The following is a 25,280-nucleotide window of genomic DNA, read 5'->3' as shown; positions in this document are numbered from 1 at the left end:
TTTAAGGTTGGTTGGGGCTGTTAAGGCAGCAATCTTCTCAATCTTAGCAAGATCTGTTTGCTATCCCTTGTGCAGAGACAATGTGGCCTAGAAGAACTCCTAACAAGATGCCAAAGACACATTTGTCGAGGTTGAGAAAATTTCCATTCAAAGCACTACTCTAGGTGTCCCTAATGCTCATAGATTAGGCTATAGACAAAGAAGTCATCTAGGTACACCTCAAGGAAATCATGGAGATGGTTTTAGAATGCAGCCATCATCACTCATTGGAAGGTAGTAGGAGCATTACAGAGCCTAAACGACATCACTCTATAAGCATAGATTTCCCATTTTGTTGTGAAGGTTATTTTGGATTGATCTTGTTCTACAATTTGGACTTAATTGTATCCATGGAATCCATCCAAGAGGGAATAGAGCTCATGGCTTGCCACTGTATCCAATAGTTGGTCTATGAAAGGGATAGGAAAATGATCCTTCTTCGTGTTTAAATTCAGCTTTTAGAAGTCCACACATATTCACAGCTTTCCATTCTTCTTGGTACTACCACAATGGGCAAAACCCATTCATTGTTAGCCAATGGATACATAAAATCAGCTTCAAGGAGCTTCAGTAATTCAGCCTTCACTAGGGCAGAATAATTTGGATTCATGCGCCTTTGTCTTTGCCTCACAAGTCTGGCATCATGCTCTAGGTCAATGTGGTGTTGGCATACTGTGGGATCAATCCCCTTTAGATCTTTGTACGACCATGCAAACACGTTTAAGTTCTCGCATGACCAATAGTTCTTCTTTTGGAAGATTTAGACCCATCTTCAGGTGACGTTCAGTATGATCAGCATCCACGAACATCAATTGCTTTTCACCTTCCACTTCGCGGATGAATGTCCCATGGGCTGCTTTTGGGTAGAGATCCAGCTCCTTCAAGGGGGTGGTCTCTTCTTTTGATAATTCACTGGAAATGATGTCCTTTTTTAATAGAGGCTTAGCTTGCTCTTTGGGAGGCTGAAAGGGTATCGTTGCGGTTTCGGGTTTGGGTTGGGGATGAGTTACTTCTTGGCTTGAGGACTCATCTTATGAGGATACAACTAATCTTATGAGGTGGTTACAACTAAGGGTGAAATAAGTGAAATATGTGGAATAAGAATAGAGGGGTTGCAAAAAAAAAAAAAAAAAAACTTGAAAAGCTCGTTTAAAAAACTCAATGAGACAGTTGAATGGCCATACTGCATTAATAAAGCAATGAATGGCCTCAAAATGCAATTTTTTGCACCCTATTTTGAAGATTAGAACACCTTAAGAAGGGTTGCGAGTCTTCAAAACCAAGGCTTGCCCAACCATACCTAGCTAAGTATGTGGTCCTTCCTTGTGGAACCTCATGTTTTTTTAAAAATAATATGTTTATATTTTGCCTTTCAATGAATATTATTGGCAGGATCACTTGTCTTTCAGCCGAAGGTGGGGCACCACAAAGCTGCCTAGTTGTGGGATTCAATTCATAAACCTTCCATATCTCACCTGGCCAACTGGATTGTTGCTTGATTGTTGGTAGGCTCACGATGTTGTAGACTACTAGGACGAACGAGGGAAAAGACCCCCTTTTCCCGCAAGGGAAATTGTCAAAATCTTCTTGTGACATTTGTGGAAAGAGGTTTCACAATCTATGCTGATATGTAAAGACGTATGTAGTTGTATGACATGTAAGCAAGGAAGGCCATTGCCCACGTAAGCCTAAGTTTGGATAAGATGCCAATTAGCTCTTAAAGCCCAGAGTTATAAAATACAGTTCAAAATTGTGCCGTGATGGAAAGGCGACCTCTTTAATTTAAAAGAGCTCTCTCTCGCTCTCTCTCTCTCTCTCTCTCATTTTCATCGAGTGAAACCATGGTTGCAGTCTTGTTCCACCACGTCCAAACCACCAGCCCCTATTCGAGTGTGAGCACCAACAGTACAGAGAATTCCGCCTCCTCCTGCCCTCGGTTCTCTTCTCTGCGAAGCCATGGCCGTTCCCTGCTCGTGGCAAGCCCTGCCGCCTCCAGGCGGAGTACAGGACTGGCCCTTCTGCGTGCCACAGCAGCTGCCGCTTCCTCCACCGCAACCGAAAACACCAAGAAGTCGTTTTACCCGGGCGAGAAGAAAGGCTTCGTCGAGGAGATGCGCTTCGTGGCCATGAAGCTCCACAGGCGGGACCAGTCCGCAGAAGGAGAGAAAGAAGCAGAGAAAGACGACAAGCCCTTGGCCAAATGGGAACCGTCTATCGAAGGCTACATCAAATTCCTTGTCGATAGTAAGGCTGTATATGATACCTTGGAAAGCGTCGTGAATAAAGCTCCGCATCAAATTTGTGAGTTCTTTTTGTTCCATCTCTAAGCCTCCTGTCATCCTTCCGATGCACCAGACATTTTTTCAGATTTTCATTTCGTCAAACGCAGAGAGGGAATTGATCTCAATGCTAGATTACTAATAGTAGTGTGGGGAATCAATACATCACTAGTACGGAATCGATTTTCAAGGCCTGTAGGGAATGAATAGATTACTGATATTAGTGTGGGGAAATCAATAGAAGGGACCCGACGAACTGTTACCAAAAACCCAACCAATTTCCAGTAACGGCAGCACTCATCAACTTTAGACCATCAAGTGGAAGCTTGGAGTTCGGACCCGTGGACATAGTCATAGGGGTTCGCTTGCCAATGAATAATCTTCATGCTAAGTATGTATTGACCCAAATAATTGGTAATCTCAAAAGTATAGTGAAGTTGCCTCATGGCATCCCCCTACTTTGGCCATATGAGATCATGTGATAAGCATATCAATCACATACAAAATGGAAGAGGATCAGCTGCATGTAAATAGAGGTAACTATCTAAATGGCTGGACATGAATTCTCTATGATGTAACAAAAGAAATATTAATCCTTTGTGCCAAGCTCGAGGTGTCTTCTTCAAGCCAAAAATCACCTCCTGCAATTGGAGCACATGATCCCTGTGTCATGGAATCATGAATCTCCTGAAATGCTCTATGTAAGCCTCCTCTTGAATCTCCCCCTTCAAGAAGGCGCTCTTCATGTTTATTTGATAAATGGGCTACCTACAATGAGATGCAAGAGCAATTGCAGATTGAATGTGGTCAGGCAGGCCATCAATGCGAGTGTCTTGATATAGTCAATACCCTCTTGGTGCACATAGCCCTTGGCCACCAAGTGGCCCTTGTACTCATCCCAAATGTGATATTGGAGTGGACCTTCACTATGAATGTTGAAAGACCCACTTCATGTCAACAACCTGTCTATGTGGGGGTCTATTCACCGAGACCTATATATGATTTCGGTTAATTACACTAGAATCAAGCTCCTTTTTCGTTTCTTGTCTCCACTTAGGCATTTAGAGGACCTTCCAAACCAAAGAGGGAGGAAGAGAAAGACAGGCATGATAAGAGGGCCAAGACTTAGATCACTTCTTAACACTTTGACACACAATGGAAGTGATGGGGCTTGGATGATGTATTTGGAAGCTTGATAACTTTAAAATCTTGAAGGGTTTGCTCATACGAAGTTCTATGTTGAAGATTCCAGGACCTACGCACACAACCCATTTCAAGCGAAAGTGTAATAATCATAAGAGAATTGTATAGAAAAATTGCAAGACATGGTGAAGAAGATGGAGTAGGTGGATCCTATTGAGCATGATTGGTAGGTGAGCAGGGGGCACCAAGGGAGCATGTTAATGCGTTGTAGTTGATATGGGAAATGTGGGGTGGGATGTTCATGCATAAACAGGGAGGGTGGCTTGTCTTGCAAAGAGTAGGGCATTGTGTCTTTTGAGGAAGGGTAAGTAGAGAGCTTAACATCAATCTCATTTGAAGTGAATCAAAACACATTGTCTCGATTGATGATGATGGAATACGACTTTGGATCCTAAGTTGGTAGGCACTTGAAAGAAGTGTTGTAGTTGACAAAAATACGCCTTTTAGGTACTGGTTGTAACTTTCACGCTACTTTTAGTCGTCCGATTTTGAAGTTTGACAATGCTTGGCATCCCTTCATGCATTTGGATTTTGTGGAAGTGATGATCTACCAAGCCCATGTGATCATAGAGTCAAGTCTACCTCTAAGGTCACATTGACATGGTGAAGAGAAGCCATTTTTATAGTGTCTCGAACCTTAAATTTGTGGTAACCCCCCCCCCCCCCCCTCCCTTTTTGTGTGTTCCATAGGAACCCCCCTCTCCTTAAAATATAATTTTTCATTAATTTCATTTCAAAATTTTTACTTTCCCCCCCCTATCAACGCCGCTAACTGGCATGAGGAAGGGGAAGCAAACAAGAAGAAGACGACGATAAAGATGAGGGAAGAGGGGCACACGTGTGCCACCTCCCTCCCCCCACTATCCCTCCCCCAACTCCTCCACCTAGGCGGTCCGAAACTGGCCGCCGCCATGCAACCGTTAGGTGGAGGGTGAAGAGAGGGGCACCCACCCCCTCTTGCTTCTCCCTATAAAAGAAAACTTCCCCCCCCCATGGTGGTGGGACAATGGGATACCCTGGCCTTCCCCTATTGAGCTTCATAGGCCAAGAAGAGAGAGAGGAGTGAGAGAAAAGAAGCTTCTAGAAGTTTCTCAGCTTTCCCCCCCTTGAGAGGGGTTTCCATGCATTAATTTTGTGAGGCATATAATCAGCAAGTCATCTACCAAGGATGTATGCCCACGCAAGGAAAGGTATCTTGGGATGGCCCCATAGCACGGGGGAGTTTCGGAAACGGGGGAAACGGAAATGGGAAAAACCGGAGTTTCGGCCAAATTTTGGAAACGGGGAAACGACGTTTTGGATTGTACACTAAAACAAATACAGTATTATGTAGATATATAAACATATCAATGCCTAGAATAACATGTACCCAAATTTTATACAAAACCTTGAGTCTTCATGTCATGTGATTGAAATCATGATTCATTACACATGTTACGACTCATGAGTGAAGATTGAAGAGTCAAGACCCAATTGTTGAAACTTCAAATAGCAATTGGAAATTTATTAATGTTAGAATAAGACAACTTAACACAATTAAAACTCAATTTTCAAAACTTAAGGCAACAAAATGAATTATAATTTATGACTCATGAATCGTCTATGATCTAAAGAGTAGTGAATACTAACATCAAGAACAATGGAACAAGAATCAAGATGCTACATGTAACTACGTTATGTGAATAATCTGTCAAAACTCCAAAGTCCAGTGAGCATTGAGCATTGAGCAATGTGTGCTAGTCTCTAGACTCTAGTAACTATTGAGTAATAAATATCAACATCAATGAACAACTGGCAATTGTAGTCTTTTGGACAACAAGGCCTAATGTCTTTGTTGGGAACGCATGCCAAGTGGTCTTTCACGGCCGTTATGCTTGCCGATTTCTCCAATCCACAATAGTTGCACCACCACTTCTTTGATCCGTCGAAGCCCTTGTATCCCTTGACTAGAGTGATGTGCCTCCAATATGGATCTAGCACCATGATTAGCCTTTAGGTAATGGAAAGGAGGAGGAGGCGGCGGCAGGAGTTGGATTGCCCCGAAATGGACCACAGTATGCCAAAATGCCAGTCTGCCATTTCTGTTTCGGTCCGAAATGACCGGTCCGTTTCGGCAGCCCGGAAACGCTGTTTGGGGGTACTATGGATGGCTCCTAAGCGAAGATTGCCTCGCGCCAATGGGAATCCCATAAACACCAACGAAGCTACTAGTCGAGGCAGTACGACAAATAACTCAGGTCCGAGTGTGTTGGGTGTAAGGCCCTTTACGCACTCTCCTGTATATATATTACTTCACACGTGTGAACCCACCCTAACGGGTGTAAGTGTACCGTACCCTAAGTATAAATATATTCTTTTATTCTTTGTGTGTACCACATTGGTACACACCCATTCGACGACTCACTCTCACTCTATCACTATCAAACACTCTTTAGCTCTGAGTCCTTAAACTTTTCGATTACTGTGCCTGCTCTCAGCTCTCTTTCTTGATCTACTTCCGCTTTGACTTAGCAAACTGGTATCAGAGCCAATGGCTCACGTAAGCAGGCAATCGGTTTGTCAGCTTGTTGAGGAGTAGACGAGCAGGTATCAGGTAGCTGACTGGTTGGGTGACTGGTTGGATGTAACTAAAGTGCCAAGTGTCAACAATCGAGTGCAGGCCGCTGAAAGTGCCAAGCGTCAACAGTCGGGCCAGGCAACTGGTTGTGTGCAGGTGTAACGGACGTCAGTCGTAGACTGATGACTGACGGGACTCCGTGACGAGGCGACCTGCTCGACTAGACGGGATTGCGTGACGAGGCGACTTGCTCGATTGGACGAGACTTTGTGACGAGGTGATTGGACGAGACTGCGTGATGGGGCGACCTGCAAGACGTCACTGGAGGTGTGTGACACGACGGGCGGGCTGCACGGGGCTTTACGAACGGCGGGCAGAAGGTCAACGGCACTTTTTCTTTTAATTTTTCCTCTCCTTCTTTTCCCCCTTCTACCAAGTGTTCACACCTATAAGCACAGAGTTTAAATCTGTGCAAATTTGTGTCTTAAAATTTGGGGCTTTTCCCAAATTTGGTGAGTGACACATATCTCTAGACCATAAATTGCAGACATTGAGTGCATAGGCCTCAGAAATTTTTAGGGATTCTCAAATGCAAGTGAAATTTTTGCTTGGATGAGCCAATTTCTTGGAAATTGTGCACTGTGGGGCCCCAAAATTTGGGGTCTTTTACAAAAATTGTGAAATTTCTGCAACATTAGCTCACATTTGATGCTCAGGATGATGTATTTATGCAATTGGAGTAGATTCACTGCAGAAATTTTGGGGCTTTTCACATTGGTGATGTATTTTTGAGTCGTGTTGAGTCTGGACAATGCAATTTGCAGCAAATTCAGTGCTAAGTGGGAGTCTTTATAGTTTTGGATGCTTCAAATGCTTAAAAAGGGCAGTTTCTCTTAGTAAATGCATTGCTGAATACTCATTATGCAGTGAAACAGTGGTAAATACAGCATTTGGGTCATTGCATTTGGGAATTTTGGTGATGTACTACTAAAGTGGGAGCTATCCTTAATGCAAATGTATCAAATTTGATTCATGCACATGCTGTAATTAGTACTTGAGACTGAAATTTGCAGCTAAACATCTGCTTCTTAGACACTTTGGAAGTACAAGAGTGTGCACTTGGTGTTACAATTTAGAAACCTTGCTATTGGCTGAAAGCATTCAGCCCGTTATTGCAGTTGTGTATTGCTGAAAATGGCTGGTAGTGCATTTACATCTGACACAAAGAATCTCTTTGAGATTCATAAATTTGACGGAAATGGTTTCAATCTTTGGAAAGATCGTATGCAGGGTATACTCTTTCTAAAGGATTGTGATGATGCTTTAGAAGAACATAAGCCTATTGCTTTGTCAGATGAGGATTGGGCTAAAATGAATAAAAAGGCCATTACTTACATTAAAATGGCCATCACAGATGGCATCTTGGTTGATATAAAAGGGCTTGATACTGCATATGCAGTTTGGGAAAAGCTTAAGGCTACTTATGAAAATACAACTCCTGTCAATCAGGTACATCTCATACGGAAGTTGGTTAACTTGAAGCTTGATGAGTCCAAACCTACTTCAGAGCATTTGAATGTTTTCACTGGTATTTTGAGTCAGTTACAGGATGCAGGTGTGCCAGCTTTTGATTCTAAATTGAGGGCTATCTTCTTGCTCATGACCTTGCCCGATTCATGGGAAGCATTGGTTGTGTCATTAAGCAATAACCCCAACTTGACATTTGATGGTGTGCGTTGTTCTATTCTGAATGAAAAGATTAGACGCAAGGCAAGTGGGGAAAACAATGGATTAGCCTACAATGTAAGAGAAAGACCTGAAAAAAGGTATAATGCTGCAAATAAAAACAAAAATCGCAACAAAAGCAAGGAAAAACAGCAAGATGTAACTTGTTATCAATGTGATCGCAAAGGGCATAAAAGGCCTGATTGCAGGTACTTTAAAAAGGAACAAGAACGTAAGAAGCAGGCTAATGCAAAAGGCAAAAAGAATGACAAGGATGACAGCTCTAACCCCAAAGAGATAGAAAAAGTAAATGTGGTATCTAGTGTTGTCATTGAGGAGATAGAAGATGATAAAGATGCTGATTTGTTGGTTGCATTTTCAGATCCGCTTGCTATGATAGTGGAGGACATGTATATCACTTAAATAGATGTGATAGATGCTTTGTTGTCAGCTCATGATGGTTTGTCACAATCGGGGATTGTTGACAGCGGTGCTTCTTTTCATGTAACTCCATCTTTAGAGTGTTTTTCTACGTTTGCAGAAGGTAATCTTGGAAAAGTCTACCTTGGCAATAATCATGCATGTGATATTCAAGGAATGAGCACCATATACCTAGCTCTAGAAAATGATCAGGAATTGATTCTTCATGATGTTAGGTATGTTCCTGGCATCAAGAAGAGCTTGCTTTCTGTTGTGCAGCTTGACAGCAAAGGTTACTTTACTAGTTTTGGTGGTGGCATGTGGAAAATACAGAAAAGATCTATGCTAGTCACTAGAGGTGGTAAAAAGGGGACTGTATTATCTCTATTGCAAGGCACTTCCTGGAAAGTTTATTGCAGTTGAAGTACAGTCACACATGGAGTTATGGCACAAGCGCCTTGGACATATGAGCCAAAAGGGTTTGCATGCACTCTCTTCACTTGGAAGAGTTGATGTGAAAAGTTCAAAGCTTGACTTTTGTGATGATTGTATTTTTGGTAAACATGTAAAGAGTCCCTACTCTCATTGAGCCTCTAGGAAGGCATGTATCTTGGATCTAATCCATTCTGATGTTTGCACCATGCCAATAAAAACTCATAGTGGTTTCCGTTATTTTGTGTCTTTTATTGATGACCACTCTAGGAAGCTATGGGTCTACTTGCTTAAGCAAAAAAGTGAGGCATTGGATGCTTTTAAAAGGTTTTATGCATTGGTTAATACTCAAAAAGGCCTGAAGTTAAAATGCATAAGAACAGATCATGAGGGAGAGTATGTATCTAAAGAATTCAATAAGTTTTGTGGTGACAATGGGATTAAACGAGAGCCTATAACTCCTTACAATCCATCTTCTAATGGTGTGGCTCAGCGAATGAATCGCACGTTATGTGAGAAGATTCGGTGCATGTTGTCCACAACTAATCTCTCGCAATCGTTTTGGGGAGAGGCACTTAAAACCGCGGTGCATATTTGCAACCGATCTCCATATTGTCCACTTGAGTGGCATTCTTGAAGAGGTTTGGTCTGGCAAACCTGCTTCATATGACCACTTAAGAGTCTTTGGTTGTGAATGCCATGTACTTGTTGATAGCAGAACCAAACTTGACATAAAATCTCACAGAGGCATCTTCATGGGTTATGGAGATGAAGGGGAAATGGGCTATTGAGTTTGGGTTCCAAGCATAAAAAAGGTGCTATGCAGCCGGGATGTGATATTCAATGAGTCAAAGCTACTGGAAAATGTCACATCTAATGACTTAGACAAAAAGAAAGTTAAATTTCAGCATGATTAGATACTAGAGCAGCCATCAGCCACTGAAAATTCAGCTCCTTTTGATGCTGATTATGACAATCAGCATATCATCATTGAGCCAGATGAAAATGGGCAGTAAGGGGAGGCTGAACATCAGCTTGAGCACCAAAATCAGCATGCTGAAAATGAATTACAGTAGCTTGAAATTGTATTACAACAACCTGAACATGCAGTTTAGCTGCCAAACAATGAGGTCATTGACATTCCCTTGGATGTGGATCCACTACCTGATAACACAGATCATTGGGTAAAAAGGTTTACACGTGTTAGAAGACCTATAGAAAGATTTAATCCTTCTTTGGACTGCATTTTGCTCATAGATGAAGGTGAGCCTCTTATGTATAAAGAGGCCTTATTATGTGAGTTAAAAGAAAAAGTGGGAGCTAGCTATGTAGGAAGAAATGAAGTCATTGTATCAGAATGATACTTGGGATTTGGTTACATTGCCCAAAGATAGAAAAGCCATTTCCAATAAATGGGTCTATAAAATAAAATGTGCGGATGGCAAACCCAAATATAAAGCCAGACTTGTAGCTAAGGGCTATACACAAAAAGAGGGCATTGATTTTCAGGAAGTGTTTTCTCTTGTTGTCAAAATGACTAGTCTTTGAGTGTTATTTGCCATTGTAGCATCTATGGATCTTGAACTTGATCAAATGGATGTTAGAACTGCATTTCTACATGGTTATTTGGAAGAAGAGCTGTACATGAAACAACCCAAAGGCTTTGTTGTACATGGAAAGGAGCATTTGGTATGTAAGCTTAAGAGAAGCTTATATGGTTTGAAACATGCTCCTAGACAATGGTATAAAAAGTTTGATGCCTTCATGCTCTCACATGGTTTTAAAAAGGGGTGTGCAGATCACTGCTTATATATTAAGAAGGCTGATGATGGAAGCCTTATTATACTCGTGCTTTATGTGGATGATATGCTTATTGCTAGTAAGCATAAAAGCGAGATTAATGCATTGAAAAGGCAGCTGAATTCATCCTTTTCTATGAAGGATTTAGGTACAGCTGATCATATTTTGGGCATGCGTGTCACACGAGATAGAGAGCAACAACTCTTATTTCTCTCACAAGAAAAGTACATCAGCAAAGTACTTGATCGTTTTTCTCTGTCTGATGCTAAGTACTTGATCGTTTTTTTCTTGGTGTGCCTTTTCCACCATACCTTAAGCTTAGCAAAGCAGATTGCCCAAAAGATGACAAGGCAGTCAATACCATGAAGGGTGTTTCAGCTTGTGGTTCACTCATGTATGCTATGGTTGCTACTAGACGTGACATTGCTTATGCAGTGGGTGTTATAAGCAGGTTCATGTCAAATCCTGGCAAAGCACATTGGAAAGCAATGAAATGTATCTTACGGTACCTTAAGGACACACAAAGAAAATGTATTTGCTATGGTAAGGGTACGTTGGATCTGCAGGGGTTTTGTGATGCAGACATGGCAGGTGACTCAGACACTCGCAAATCTACTAGCGGGTATATCTTTACCTTGACGGGTGGGGTGGTTTCTTGGTGCTCTAGATTGCAAAAAATAGTAGCACTCTCTACCACTGAAGCTCAATATATTTCAGTCATTGAGACTTCAAAAGAAGTAGTTTGGCTTGGTCGTTTGGTCAAGGATTTTGGGCTGCCCATCAAAACACCTGTACTAAGATGTGATAGTCAGAGTGTTGTTTGCCTGGCTAAGAATACCATGTTTCATGCACGTACCAAACATATTGATGTTCGGTATCATTTTATCAGACAGGTTTTGGATAATGGTCTAGTCACCATGACTAAGATCAAATCACAAGATAACCCTGCAGATGTTCTGACTAAAAGTCTTGCAAAGGCTCCACACGAGCATTGCATTAGACTTGTGGGAGTTAGTTAAAGGTTCGCTTAGGACCTTTAAGTGGGAGGTTGTTGGGTGTAAAGGCCCTTTACGCACTCTCCCGTGTATATATTACGTCACACATGTGAACCCACCCTAATGGGTGTAAGTGTACCGTACCCCAAGTATAAATATATTCTTTCATTCTTTGTGTGTACCACACTGGTACACACCCATTCGACGAGTCACTCTCACTCTATCATTTTCAAACACTCTTTAGCTCTGAGTCCTTAAACTCCTCGATTACTGTGCTTGCTCTCAGCTCTCTTTCTTGATCTGCTTCCGCTTCGACTCAGTAGGGTGCTATTAATAATCTTTTCTACGTAGCAAATAGTGGATAAAGGAAAAAGATTCATTTTGCAAAAGATCATACTTGCATTGAAATGATCTTACATTGAAATTGTCTATTGAAATGATTATGTTTTTCTTGCATGGAATTGATTAAATTGGTGCATGATATTAGAGTTATTTCTGCAGAAGTGCAACTTGTGACTCGTAGGTCATTCACACTCATAAAATCACACAACTAACAAAGCTCGCATAAATCTGCACATGAAGAGTGGATAAATGTGTTAAGTAACTCACAGGAAGAGTTAAGAGTTTTCGTCTTTGACTCGTAAAGTTGCACTCTTAGATGTATGTGCCAATATCATTTGGTTGTAAGATGCATCTTAATTTTTTTTTTATAGAATTGAACTATTGTAAGGAATGGCATCTCAAGACATGTTTAGGAAAGATACCTTGCATCTTCATATTAAGCATGAAGGATCGCACATTACATAGAAAACATTTGCTCGCAAGGGTGTTAAATCTTGCATCCTGATTCTCTTGATATAATCTTGATTGTATTGTGCATAGGTTGTGGTCTTCATCGTTATTTGTACTAAAGCTAGCTTGTAAGAGGAAAATTCTTTAGGCCATTCTTTCGATGATAACAAACTAAGAATTCAACCACAAGATAAATTGAAAAACGTTACAAAATCGAATTAGTTTTAGTCGAACCAACATAAGGAAAAAGATTAAACCTTATCAATAATCGGTACTAGATTCAATAATCTCTCTAGACAAACTTCGTGGGAATGATACCACTTAAATTGACGCATCAGACGTCAAAGGAAGGACCCTCTCCACTAATCAAATAACGTACCTAATGCTTGCAATTGGGCAAGAGCTAATTAAAATGAACTAGGTTATCCCTTACCCTTGCAAGAGGATTGAGCGAAAGATTTCCACCATGGAACCCTAGAGAGGAGAAACTCTTAACGGAAGCTGGAGGGGAATTGAAATTTGTAATAGATACTCAAGAGGGCGAGCCACCCTCAAATGGTTCTTGTGGATCTTAGATTGGATTATCTAGATTGTTGTTGAAAATCCAACCCAAGAGCTATAGAACTTAGGAAAAATTTACAATCCGGAAACTAATGGGTGTTGCGAATTGGATGTAAGTCCAATTGCGTAAATTCTCGTTCTTATTGCATAAGAATGAGGGATGGAACAAGGGTAGTCCCTACCCCCACAGTGGGGCATTGCAGTTGATGTCAAGGCAAGAAAAATCCAAAGGTTGAATGCTAAGCGTTCAATAAGGAACTCCACCTTAGGAGGTGTTTTTAGCACTTGCTTACATTATTGTTTGTGCTTGTAATTTTAGGAGCACTGTTTGTGCAAGGATTGTTGGACCAAAGCTCTCATAAGAACCTTGTATAATGAATCGGGTTAAATTCTTGGAGGGGCGTGTCAAGCCACCCCCAGCTAGCCGCCAACCCTACCCAAGGGGTTTTGAATAACCGCGATGGGAATGTGGACCGAACCCATCGTGAGAGGTCTCTTCGTGGATTAGTTTGATCGTAGGAGGATGCTTGGGTGCCAGAAGGGGAGGGGGACTTTGGCTGTAAATTCCATGCCTTTGGGTCCTACTCAAACGGTCTATGTGACTCGAGATGGATTCTCGAGGCCCCTATTATTAGTACACGGGCGGAATCTTGGAGGAAAAATGAAATATCCTTGGGGATTGCGGGATCGTATAGTGGATGGAAACATGTATTAGATGGATTCTCAATATAATAATTACTTTTCCTTGAAAAAAAACTTGTCTGATACTGTCTTCGTGTTGATGCATAAGATTACCTGAAGGAACGTGTATCTAATGGAACTAATCAATGAAGCTGTTTGTATACGTATTCATTAATGTGCTCTTAGGTAATTAAAAAACTAAAAAATGTTCCTATCGCCAAGGGAAGTGGGTGGGTGCAAATTCGTGACGGATATGCCAATGGTTGGGTGGTCCTAGTGAGCCAGGAGGCTTCTCGAAAAGTCAATAAAGATGTTGACCTTGGGATGTCTAGGTTAGAACCTTGGCTCGTACTATTTTAGGGGGGCGGAATGGAACTTTGCCCTATGGATGGAGAGGTTGAGTAGTGCATCCCTTTCCCATTCCCTTTGAACCAAGTGTGGTACGGGTTTGCTTTGATTCAGATGTTTTGCGCAAAGTAGACCATCTACCGACGCTAGAAGGCTGCTAGAATGAGGTATCTGTTAGAACCGAAAAAAAACTCAGGTTGATCCTTAGAGGGTTGGCCGATATACTCTGTTGCGAGGAAGACCTGAGAGGCGCTATTTGACTAAAGTTGTGACATTCTTCATGAGTGCCAGGTGGCGTCCTTTAGATTTCCCTCTTGATGGGCTACAAAAAATGTGTTAAGGTACGGACACGTTACAGTTGGTATTAGTGTGAACCAACAAATAACACAATCAAGATAAGAATAAATCAGGAAGAGTGAAGTGATATTTTTACTAGAAAACATTTTTCTTTTACTCACTTTTGGATTGTTGTTGCTTCCAGACCTACGAGGCATGGAGCAAGTTTCTCATATTTCATATCTTGTTTGGGACTGCCATGAATTCTTTAAGTTATTGTAGAAGAACTGACATGATGGGGATCCTGGATCGCCTCTACAACCTTCATCGTTGTATGTGGAAAGGCGTTGGACTTGGAGTGTAGGTTATTGCTACATAGATGCCAACCGGTTTGCCTATCTTCAAAATAATTTGAAGAGGCTAAAATGATTGGAGGACTTGAAGATTATCAAGTTATTCATGTTCCATGAGGCATGTGTGAACTCGATTCTGCACATCAGACGCCGGCAGGTAGAACAGACTCACTATATCTATGAGGAGAGGGTCAAAGTCTTGCTGACGGATAGAATTAAAGTTATAGGGTGATACGAATGTCATGGCTAACGTCTCATGACTTACCGCTTGCTGAGGATCCATTTCCCAAACCCATATTACTATTTTGTCTCTGTAGCTGAATTCAATAAGGAATTTTTAACTTGGCACTGATGTATCTCTTGAAAGAAAAATTACCCCAGCCTATCTCTATCTATCCCTGAATAATTGTACTTGAGGCTTATGGCTCTTTATGAATAGATGAGAATTTTATGATTATATGACTTTTTGCACAGTACTGATGAAAAATAATGTGTGCATTGAGACAAGTTGTGAAGAGATGTGTAAATGTAATCTTAACGCGAAAGTTTAAATTGAATAACCAGACACCACCCCAAATGCAGAATCAGAATCCTATTCCTGCACTAAGCCTGGCAGAGGCTCAAGAGAAGAAGTTTCTTCTCAAACAAATTAAACCAACAGAATTTGATGGGAAAGAGAAGACTGTTGAAGCCGATGCTGAAATATAGATTGAATCCATGAATGATTACTTCAATGCAGCAAGAACAACACCTCCAAACGAGGCTATGATTGCCAAGCTCAAACTCACCAACAAAGCTAGGCTCTGGTGGAAACAGTGGTGTAAAGATCAAGCAATCACGGAAAGTATGGTAACTTGGGATAAGCTAAAAGAAGCAATGCAGGGAAGGTACATGCCACATGTATATAGAACTCAGAAGATGAATGAGTTCTTTAAGTTGAAACAGTTGGGTTTGTCTCTGGAAGCGTACTACTCAAATTTTGTCTCCTTGTTAAAATACGCCCGGGCAATGAGTAAGTTTTATGATGGGCTAAATCCACCAATGAACACTCGAGTGGAATCAATGCGTCCTTCGGATTCACAAGATGCATTGATAAGAGCGGGATCCATTGCCCAAGAAGTCCAGTCAAAATCCAGGAATAATAGACCGTGGTTCTATAAAGACCAGAATCTAGGGATGTCGAACGCTCAATTTAAAAGGGCGCAAGGTCAGAGTCGAGGCCAACACAGAAGAAGCCAAAGGCAAATGCAGTTAGTGACTTTGTCCCCACATAAAGAAACGACCAAAATTTGCGATGTTTTTACTGCAAGGAACTTGGGTACTTCAAAAGAGAGTGTCCCAAACCTGGCGAAGATCGTGGTCAAGGAAAATTTAGTAGGCAAGCTAGGGCTACTCGTAGCCACGGTCGTGCAGCGATGGGAAGGGCAAAAACTTTCAATGTCACCATTAAGGAAATCAATGAAGAAGAAGACCCGTCCATGGAAGCTAAGATTAAGAGGGCATCAGTTTATGCCACTCTCCATAAAAACGGGCCAAATTACTAATTTTTGGTGATCCAAACTCCATCAGATTACCAAGGTAAGAAATTTAAAACCCTGATTGACTGTGGCAGTACTCATTCTTTCATTTCACCAGCTTGTGCAAGAAGGTTAGGAATAGCCACCGTAACTACACCTACTTTACTTGTCGAATTAGCAAATGGGTGAGAAATTACTTGCCTTAGACAAATTGCTAAGGTGGAATTTCTACTCGGAAAAGAGCCCACATCTGTTAAGTTTAGGGTAATGAATCTAGGGGTCCATGAGTGTCTACTTGGGATGGATTGGCTAGTTCCCAACAATGCTCACATTCATTGTAGAAAGGGCCAAGTTTCTTTCTGGAATCCTAAAGGTGAGTTAATTACAACTCAAGGAGAAGTCGACAAACCAAAGATCCAACTAGCCAAGGCAACACGAATAGCTTAAGGGATAAGAAAATGATTACCCGTCTATTTGATCAAGCTAAACAAGCTGGAATAGGAAGAGGACTCCAATGAAGAACTGTCATGGTTAAAAGAGTACGCGGATGTATTCTCGGAAGAATTAACAAAATTATCACCGCCTAGGGAAGTTGACCATGAGATTAAGTTGATGCCAGGAGCTGCATTAGTTGCAAAAAGGCCCTACAAGATGCCCTACATATGGCCCAATAGCTCTCTTTGGGGGGCTCCAGTCTTCTTCTAGAAGAAGGATGGAATACTTTGCCTTTGCATCGATTATAGAGGCCTAAACCAAGTAACCATCAAGAATAAATATCCTATCCCAAGGATAGACGAGTTACTTGATCGATTGCAGGGAGTAGAAATCTTCTCCAAAATCGATTTGAGGTCAGGGTACTACCAGATCTGTGTCAAGGATGAGGATATTCCTAAGATGGCATTCAATACCAGATATGGTCATTTTGAATTCACAGTAATGTCCTTTGGATTGATTAATGCCCCTGCCACATTTAATAGACTGATGCAGGACATTTTTAGACCATATCTTGATGATTTTGTACTTGTCTTCTTTGATGACGCCTTGGTTTATTCCAAGGAAGAGGAGGATCATGAAACCCAAGTTTGCATTGTCCTTGAGACCATGAGGACACACAAGCTCTATGCTAAGAAGAAAAAGTGTGCCTTCCTCAAGAGACAGATTGAATATCTTGGGTTTATTGTGCTAGAAGAGGGAATCTCTGTAGACCCTACAAAGGTTAAGGATGTCCAAGAGTGGCCTCCACCAACCATTGTCAAAGAAGTGTGTAGTTTTCTTGGCCTAACAGGATGGTGCAGGATCTTCATTAAGGACTATGCCTTAATTACAGCAGCCTTCACAAATCTACTAAAAAAGCAAGTTGCCATAGTGTGGACACCCACCAAACAATCAAGTTTTGATCGACTCAAGTATAGCTTAGTGGCAGCACCGATTCTGAAACTCTCTGACTTGAGCAAGGAATTCGAAGTTGTCACAGATGGTAGCTCACTTACATTAGGTTGTGTACTAATGTAAGAAGGTCATCCTATAGCATATTCTTCAAGGAAGCTAAAAACCCATGAAAAGAATTATGCTACTTATGTCTTGGAGTTGCTAGCAGTGATTCTTGCTCTCAAACTTTGGTGACATTATTTGTTTGGCAACAAGTTCTCTTTGGTCATAGACCACAAGAGCCTCAAATGGATCTTTACCCAAGCTGACCTCAATATGAGGCAACGATGTTGGATTGAGGTTCTACAAGAATATGACTTTGAAATCAGGTATAGACTTGGTAAGGAGAATGTGGTTGCTGATGCCTTAAGTTGCAAGGCGTTCCTCAATTCTCTTATTATGGAGGAACCTTCAAAGGCGGAATCATTAGCGACTATGGTGTCAATGCCTAGTAACCCTATCTTTGAATTAGCTAAGGAGAAAGCTAGCCATGACTCAAAATATTTGAAGATGATAAAGGAGATTTTGGAAAAGGACAAAAACCCCATACTTAAGATCAAGTATCACGAATTGTCTATCAATGGGGGACTTGTCTATTTTAGGACAAGATTATGCATTCCCTCAAGTAAGAAACTCAAATAGAGAATACTCTGGGAAGCACATGACTCCCCCTTTTCAAGCCATCCCGAATATGTCAAGACCCTCAACATGGTCAGGAAGAGCTATCATTGGGAAAGACTTAAGGGAGATGTACTCAAATATGTCACAGAATGTTTGTCTTGCCAGCGCATTAAGGCAGAGCATGTCAAGATGCCTTGGAAGTTGCAACCTCTTGACATTGCTCAAATGAAGTGGGAATTTATCAGCATGGACTTTGTTGTTGGGTTACCTTTAGTTCAAGGAGGATACAATTGTTATAGTAGATATGCTCACGAAGGTTGCACATCTCATTTCAGTCAAGACAAACTATAAAGCTTCAGATATTGCTAGATTATTCATTAAGGAAATATTCAAACTCCATGGGTTGCCCAAAAGGATCATTAGTGACCGTGACTCTCTCTTCACATCTCACTTCTGGAGAGGGATATTTGAATCCATAGGGACTCAACTCTGTTTGAGTACAGTCTATCACTCTCAAATTGATAGGCAAACGGAGAGAGTCAACCAAGTCATTGAAGATATTCTTAGAGCATATTGTTGTCGCGAATCTAAGAAATGGATCCAATATCTACCATTGGTAGAATTCGCCTGTGATGCTTCTTACCAACAAAGCATTCAAATGACACATTTCCAAGCATTGTATGGGCATGATTGCCGTACTCTGTTGAATTTTTCAGATCCTACCTTAAGGGTAGAGGCTTTCAAGAAAATGCTAGAGGAAATGGATGAGTAGGTCAAGGCCATTAGGCAAGACATTAGAGCCGCCAAAGACAGGCAGAAAGCTTATGTAGATCTGAATAGACAAGAGCGGCTCTTCAAAGAAAGAGAGATGGTTTTTATTCGTGTGCGATCCAAGAAGAGCTCTTTATCATTGGGAGAGTTTAAAAAGCTAAGTCCAAGGTATTGCAGACCCTACAGGATCCTCAAGTGCCTAGGGCCCAATGCCTACAAACTCCAACTCCCTGAGAATATAAAGATTCACAATATATTTCATGTTAGCCTACTAAAGAAATACGTGTCCAATCCTAGCCATGTACTCAATGATCAACAAGTTGTAATACCGAGCCAAGGAGTCCTTGAGCTATGGCTCGATAGAATCCTAGATATTCGGGAGAAGCGATTGAGTAGAACTCTCAGAGAGTACCTCATCTAGGGGAAGGACTATCCAGAAGAAGATACCACATGGATCGATGAGAGTACTCTCAACCAACAATATCCCCAATTCCTTTCGAGATGAGGACATCTCGATCCCTTAAGGGGGGAAGGATGTAAACCGCACCTCGCCCCCCCCCCCCCCCCCCCCCCCCCCCACAAAACAAATCGCCGCCCGGTCGATGCCACCAAACTGGCGAGAGGGAGGGGAAGCAAACAAGAAGAAGATGACGATGAAGATGAGGGAAGAGGGGCACACGTGTGCCACCTCCCTCCCCCAACTCCTCCACTTGGGTTGTTCGAAACTGACCGCCGCCATGCAACCGTTAGGTGGAGGGTGAGGAGAGGGGTACTGCTATTCTCTCCCCCCCCCGCTTCCCCCTATAAAAGACCTTTTGCCCCCCCTCTACGGTGGGACAATGGGATACTTTGCCCTCCCCCTGTCGAGCTGCGTAGGCCAAGAAGAGAGAGAGGAGTGAGAGAGAAAAAGCTTCTAGAAGTTTCTAAGCTTTCTCCCCCTTGAGAGGGGTTCTCACGCGTTAATTTTGTGAGGCATATAATCAGCAAGCCATCTACCGAGGATGCACGCGCAAGGAAAGGTATCCTAGGATGGCCCCCAAGTGAAGATTGCCTCGCACTAATGGGAATCCCACAAACACCAATGGAGTTACTGGTCGAGGCGGTACGACAAACAACAACTCAGGTTTGGGTGTAGATAATACATCCTTGAATAACCAGGTGCTATTAATAATCTTTCCTTCGTAGGAAATAGTAGATAAAGGAAAAAGATTTGTTTTGCGAAAGATCATACTTCCTTGCATTGAAATGATCTTACATTGAAATGGTCTATTGAAATGATCATGTTTTTCTTGCATGGAATTGATTAAATTGGGGCATGATATTAGAGTTATTTCTACAGAAGTGCAACTTGTAACTCATAGGTCATTCACACTCATAAAATCACACAACTGACAAAGCTTGCATAAATCTGCACACGAAGAGTGGATAAATGTGTTAAGTAACTCATAGAAAGAGTTAAACTATTGTAAGGAATGGCATCTGAAGACATGTCTAGGAAAGATAGCTTGTATCTCCATATTAAGAATAAAGGATCACACATTACATAGAAAGCATTTGCTCTCAAGGGTGTTAAATCTTGCATCCTGATTCTCTTGATATAATCTTGATTGTATTGCACATAGGTTGTGGTCTTCATCGTAATTTGTACTAAAGCTAGCTTGTAAGAGGAAAATTCGTTAGGCCATTTTTTCTACAGCAACAAACTAAGAATTCAACCACAAGATAAATCGAAAAACGTTACAAAATCGAATTAGTTTTAGTCGAACCAACATAAGAAAAAAGATCAAACCTTGTCAATAATTGGTACTAGATTCAAGAATCTCTCTAGACAAACTTCTTGAGCATGATACCGCTTAAATTGGTGCATCAAATGTCAAAGAAAGGACCCTCTCCACTAATCAAATAACGTACCTAATGCTTGCAATTGGACAAGAGCTAATTAAAATGAACTAGGTTACTTCTTATCCTTGCAAGAGGATTGAGCGAAAGATTTTCACCATGGAACCCTAGTGGGGAGAAACTCTTAACAGAAGCTGGAGGGGAATTGAAATTCGTAATAGATACTCAAGACAGCGAGCCACCCTCAAACAGTCCTTGTGGATCTTAGGTTGGATTATCTAGATTATTGTTGAAAACCCAACCCAAGAGCTATAGAACTTAGGAAAATTTTACCATTCGGAAACTAATGGGTGTTGTTAATTGGATATAAGTCCAATTGCGTAAATTCTCGTTCTTATTGCATAAGAATGAGGGATGGAACAAGGGTAGTCCCTACCCCCACAGTGGGGCATTGCAGTTGATGTCAAGGCAAGAAAAATCCGAAGGTTGAATGCTAAGCGTTCAATAAGGAACTCCACCTTAGGAGGTGTTTTTAGCACTTGCTTACATTATTGTTTGTGCTTGTAATTTTAGGAGCACTGTTTGTGAAAGGATTGTTGGACCAAAGCTCTCATAAGAACCTTGTATAATGAATCGGGTTAAATTCTTGGAGGGGCGTGTCAAGCCACCCCTAGTTGGCCGCCAACCCTATCCAAGGGGTTTTAAATAACCGTGATGGGAATGTGGACCGAACTCGTCGCGAGAGGTCTCTTCATGGATTAGTTTGATCGTAGGAGGACGCTTGGGTGCCGGGGGGGGGGGGGGGGGGACATTGGCTATAAATTCCATGCCTTCGGGTCCTACTCAAATGGTCTATGTGACTCGAGATGGATTCTCGAGGCCCTTGTTACTAGTGCAAGGGCGGAATCTTGGAGGAAAAATGAAACAACATTCTTAGGGAGGACTGCGGGATTGGAAACTTGTACTTCGGATGGATTCTCAATATAATAATTACTTTTCCTTGAAAAAAAACTTGTTGATACTGTCTTCGTATCGGTGCATAAGATTACGTCAAGGAACGTGTATCTAACGGGACTAATCAATGAAGCTGGTTGTATATGTATTCATTAATGTGCACTTAGGTAATTAGAAAAGTTAAAAACTAAAAAATGTTTCTATCGCCAAGGGAAGCGGATGGGTGCAAATTCGTGACGGATATTCTCAATGGTTGGGTGGTCCCGGTGAGCTAGGAGGCTTCTTGAAAAGTCAGTAAAGACATTGACTTGAGGATGTCTAGGTTAGAACCCTGGCTCTTACTGTTTTAGGGGGACGGAATGGGACTTTGCCCTATGGACGGAGAGGTTCAGTAGTGCATCCCTCCCGTTCCCCATTCCCTTCAAACCAAGTGCGATACGTGTTTGCTTTGATTTAGATGTTTTGTGCAAAGTGGATCATTTGAAGACCGACACTAGAAGGTTGCTAGAATGACCTATCTGTCAGAACCCTGAAAAACTCAGGTTGATCCTTAGAGGGTTGGCCGATACACTCCGTTGCGAGGTAGACTCGGGAGGTGCTATCTGACTAAACTTGTGACATTCTTCAAGAGTGCCAGGCGGCGTCCTTTAGATTTCCCTCCCGATGGGCTACAAAGATGTGTCAAGGTCTGGACACGTTACAATTTGACATTGAGGAGAGGAGCCACCTTTAGAGTATCTTGAACCGTAAATCTTCAATGGGGATAGCCATTGCCTTGATCTACTCCCTTAAGATCTTAGGCCGAAAGGACTTCTCCACCTTCCATGCTACAAGAGTACTGTTTGGAGATGGTGCTTCTCAATGAATTGTTCTCATGAATCAAGTTCTTTGATGGTCCACCATCCACTTAGCAAAGTGCAAGATGACCCATGGCCAGCACTTGCAAAAGCACAAGATCATGTTACCCCATGGAGGTTGAATTCACATCCATCAAGGATGCTGATTGTTGAAGGCTGCCTACACATTCTTGACTCTGGCCTTGGAAGTTGAGTCGTCACTGCGACTTCTAGGGAAATCCTTGAAAATATGCATTGTTTGCTTGCATGCGAAATAGTTGTTCTTGTTTTCTTAATTGGTTCGAGATTTGGGTTTTAATCTTATGTTTGTCTATGCTATCGTATAGCTAGGTACTAATAACTATGACTGAAATAGTTGTTCTTGTTTTCTTAATTGGTTCAAGATTTGGGTTTTAATCTTATGTTTGTCTATGCTATTGTATAGCTAGGTACTAATAACTATGACTGGAATTCATTAGCCAAGATGTTGAGGTTGAGAATATAGCTATGGGAGTCTTGTAAAAAAATACTCATCTATAGATAACCAATACAATTGTATGACAAAGCACAGATTGATAACAAGACTTAGTAGGGTTAGGGTAACTTAGATGCGATGAACATTGAAGGTAACTGAAGAACAATGAATAAATACAATGCTCATGCAGTAAACACACTATGCAAGGTGAATACAAGACTTTGAACTTGTCTCTCTAGGACCAGCACAAAGAGTTAGAGCTGGAGAGTGTGTTGTCCTTTGTACGGATCCTGAAATCAGCAGAAAGTGTACAAAAGCAGCAAACCCAAATTTGGAGAGACTGGATCAGTGTTGGATGAAGCTGGATAGCTTGGAAGAGTGGGCAGCAGACTGATGATGCAGGCGACAGCTGCTGGAGTGGGTAACAGTCAGAATGATGTAGGTGTCAACTGCTCCAGCAAAACACAGCAGATTTGATGATGTGGCAGGCTGTACGGAAGTGCTGACTGGTAATTGTAGCTGGATGACATCAGCAATCAGGTGACAGCAGGAAACTGATATATGCAGGCAGCAGCAGGTGTGACAGCAGTAAACACAGCTTGGAGATGACGTCTGACAGTGTAGACTGTCAAGAGTGCAGTGAATGTGGAATTGTATGACCGGACTGAAAGAAAGAAGTGAACATTGAGAGAAGAGAGAGAGAGAGAGAGGAAGAGATAGTAGAAAGTTGAAGACTACAGAGAATGAATGCTGAATACTGAATGCAGATATGTACAAAGGGCTGTGTGAGTATAACCAACCGGAGATCTCTCTCAACCTACATGAAATGTGAAGTGTGTGTGATCGGGGGCAGGCCAGCCTATATAGGCAGAAAACAATACAATATATGATCAGGTCAGCAAGTCATGGCCATTGCTATATGAAATATGCTGAGTGAAAATAAAACAATTAAAATCTGCCACAAAAGTGCTGCCTGCCCAGTGGCAAAACTGTCTGACCTGTTTGCCTGTTCAGTGTGCCTAAATCGCTGCCCAAGCTGCCAGCGATTGCAAACTGCTGCCCAACCTGCTCTTGAACATGGTACAAGCATAAACTGCCCTAATCTGCCCTATACATGCTTGTGCCTGGTGACCAAATCTCTTAACACCGGCTCTCAGATGGTGGATGTGGCATAAGGCTAAGGGATTTGGAATGCCGATGAAAAACGAGGAAGTGCCTTGGTAAACAAATGTGAGATTGTCCTAAGACTTGCAATACTTTGTTGAGAAACCCATTTCCTCAGTTCATTTTGTTCACTTCTTTCCCTTAAGTTTTAGGGTTTCACTGTGTGTACAGCCCAAAAAAGGGCATGTGGGCCCATTTTTGGGCACCACCCTAGACTGTCTGGGGAGAGACCCCCTATTTATAGATTGGCTTTGTCATTCGTTCTGCACTACTAATTCATTCAGTCAGTCACTCCCACATACTCTCTGTCAGTCCTCTGACACTCCATCTTCTCTCTCCTATCACCATCTTCACCTCTCTCCTTCAGGTGCCCTGCTGCTTTTACCTTCAGGTCTGCATTTGGAGATCTTCTATAGTTGGTGGCTTTCCTTCATTGTTGGCAACAGCACCCCCATCTCCTAGTGTCAGTCTTCTGCATCTGGCAACAACTTGCACCTATCAGGTGTCATCCCTCACCTTGCATTTCGTAGCCTAGATGTATCTTTTGCATTTGGTACCATCATTTTTAGGCTTTGCATCCCTGTGTTTTGACATCTTGGTGGCTCCTCTATAGTTGGTGGTCTCCTTTTCCAGTTGGTGATAGTCTCAGAGACCATTGGTGGTTGCGTTTGGGCAGCCTAGCTCATCCTCACCACTTGGCGCTACTCCCATCAGCTGGCGTCAGCCATTAGGCTTGCGTTTGCAAACTTGGAGGCTTCTTCGGGTGTCTCCTTGCTTGAGGCACCTCTCATCATCCTTGCATTTGCAAACTCAGAGGCTTCTTCCGTAGTCTCCCTCCTCCAAGGTATCTTTTGAGCTATGGCTCCCTTGTATTAGATTCACTTCATATAGCATATTTCATTGCTTCATCATTTGTGTTTCTTCAGTTTCTCTTCTCTTCTTAATATTTACCTGTAAACGCCCCGAACAATGTAGTATGCTTAACAATTATGATATTCGCTTGTTTTCGAGATTTAATATAAAAGAGAATGAACACTTAAAGCTGAAAATGAAAATTACTCACAAAATTACAGCCATGAAAATGTAAAAGTAATGGAGACAAGATTGAGGGTTGAAGATGGGCAACCCCCCCGAAGGAATGTATTTCTGCTCAACCCAAGTGCCTTAGGGAAGAGCTCAGTTACAATCAACCTGAGAGTGAGGAGAAGTAATTC

The 25,280-nt window shown here is 41.9% G+C and overlaps 1 protein-coding gene across 1 annotated transcript in view; it reads left to right on the top strand.

The window, feature by feature from the left end:
- The first annotated feature begins 1,834 nt into the window (after positions 1-1,834).
- LOC148011372 (heme oxygenase 1, chloroplastic-like) overlaps positions 1,835-25,280 on the top strand; it is a 39,923-nt gene continuing 16,477 nt past the window's right edge. The window contains exon 1 of the mRNA XM_087670165.1: positions 1,835-2,340. Coding sequence (XP_087526291.1) covers positions 1,881-2,340 — 460 coding nt within the window. The 5' untranslated portion in view covers positions 1,835-1,880. The remainder of the gene's footprint in view (positions 2,341-25,280) is intronic.

Source organism: Lygodium microphyllum, chromosome 28 (assembly GCF_053477565.2).
Source record: "Lygodium microphyllum isolate KBCC chromosome 28, Lygodium_microphyllum_v1.1.10, whole genome shotgun sequence".
NCBI lineage: Eukaryota > Viridiplantae > Streptophyta > Polypodiopsida > Schizaeales > Lygodiaceae > Lygodium > Lygodium microphyllum.
This window is presented reverse-complemented; position numbering and strand designations above follow the sequence as displayed.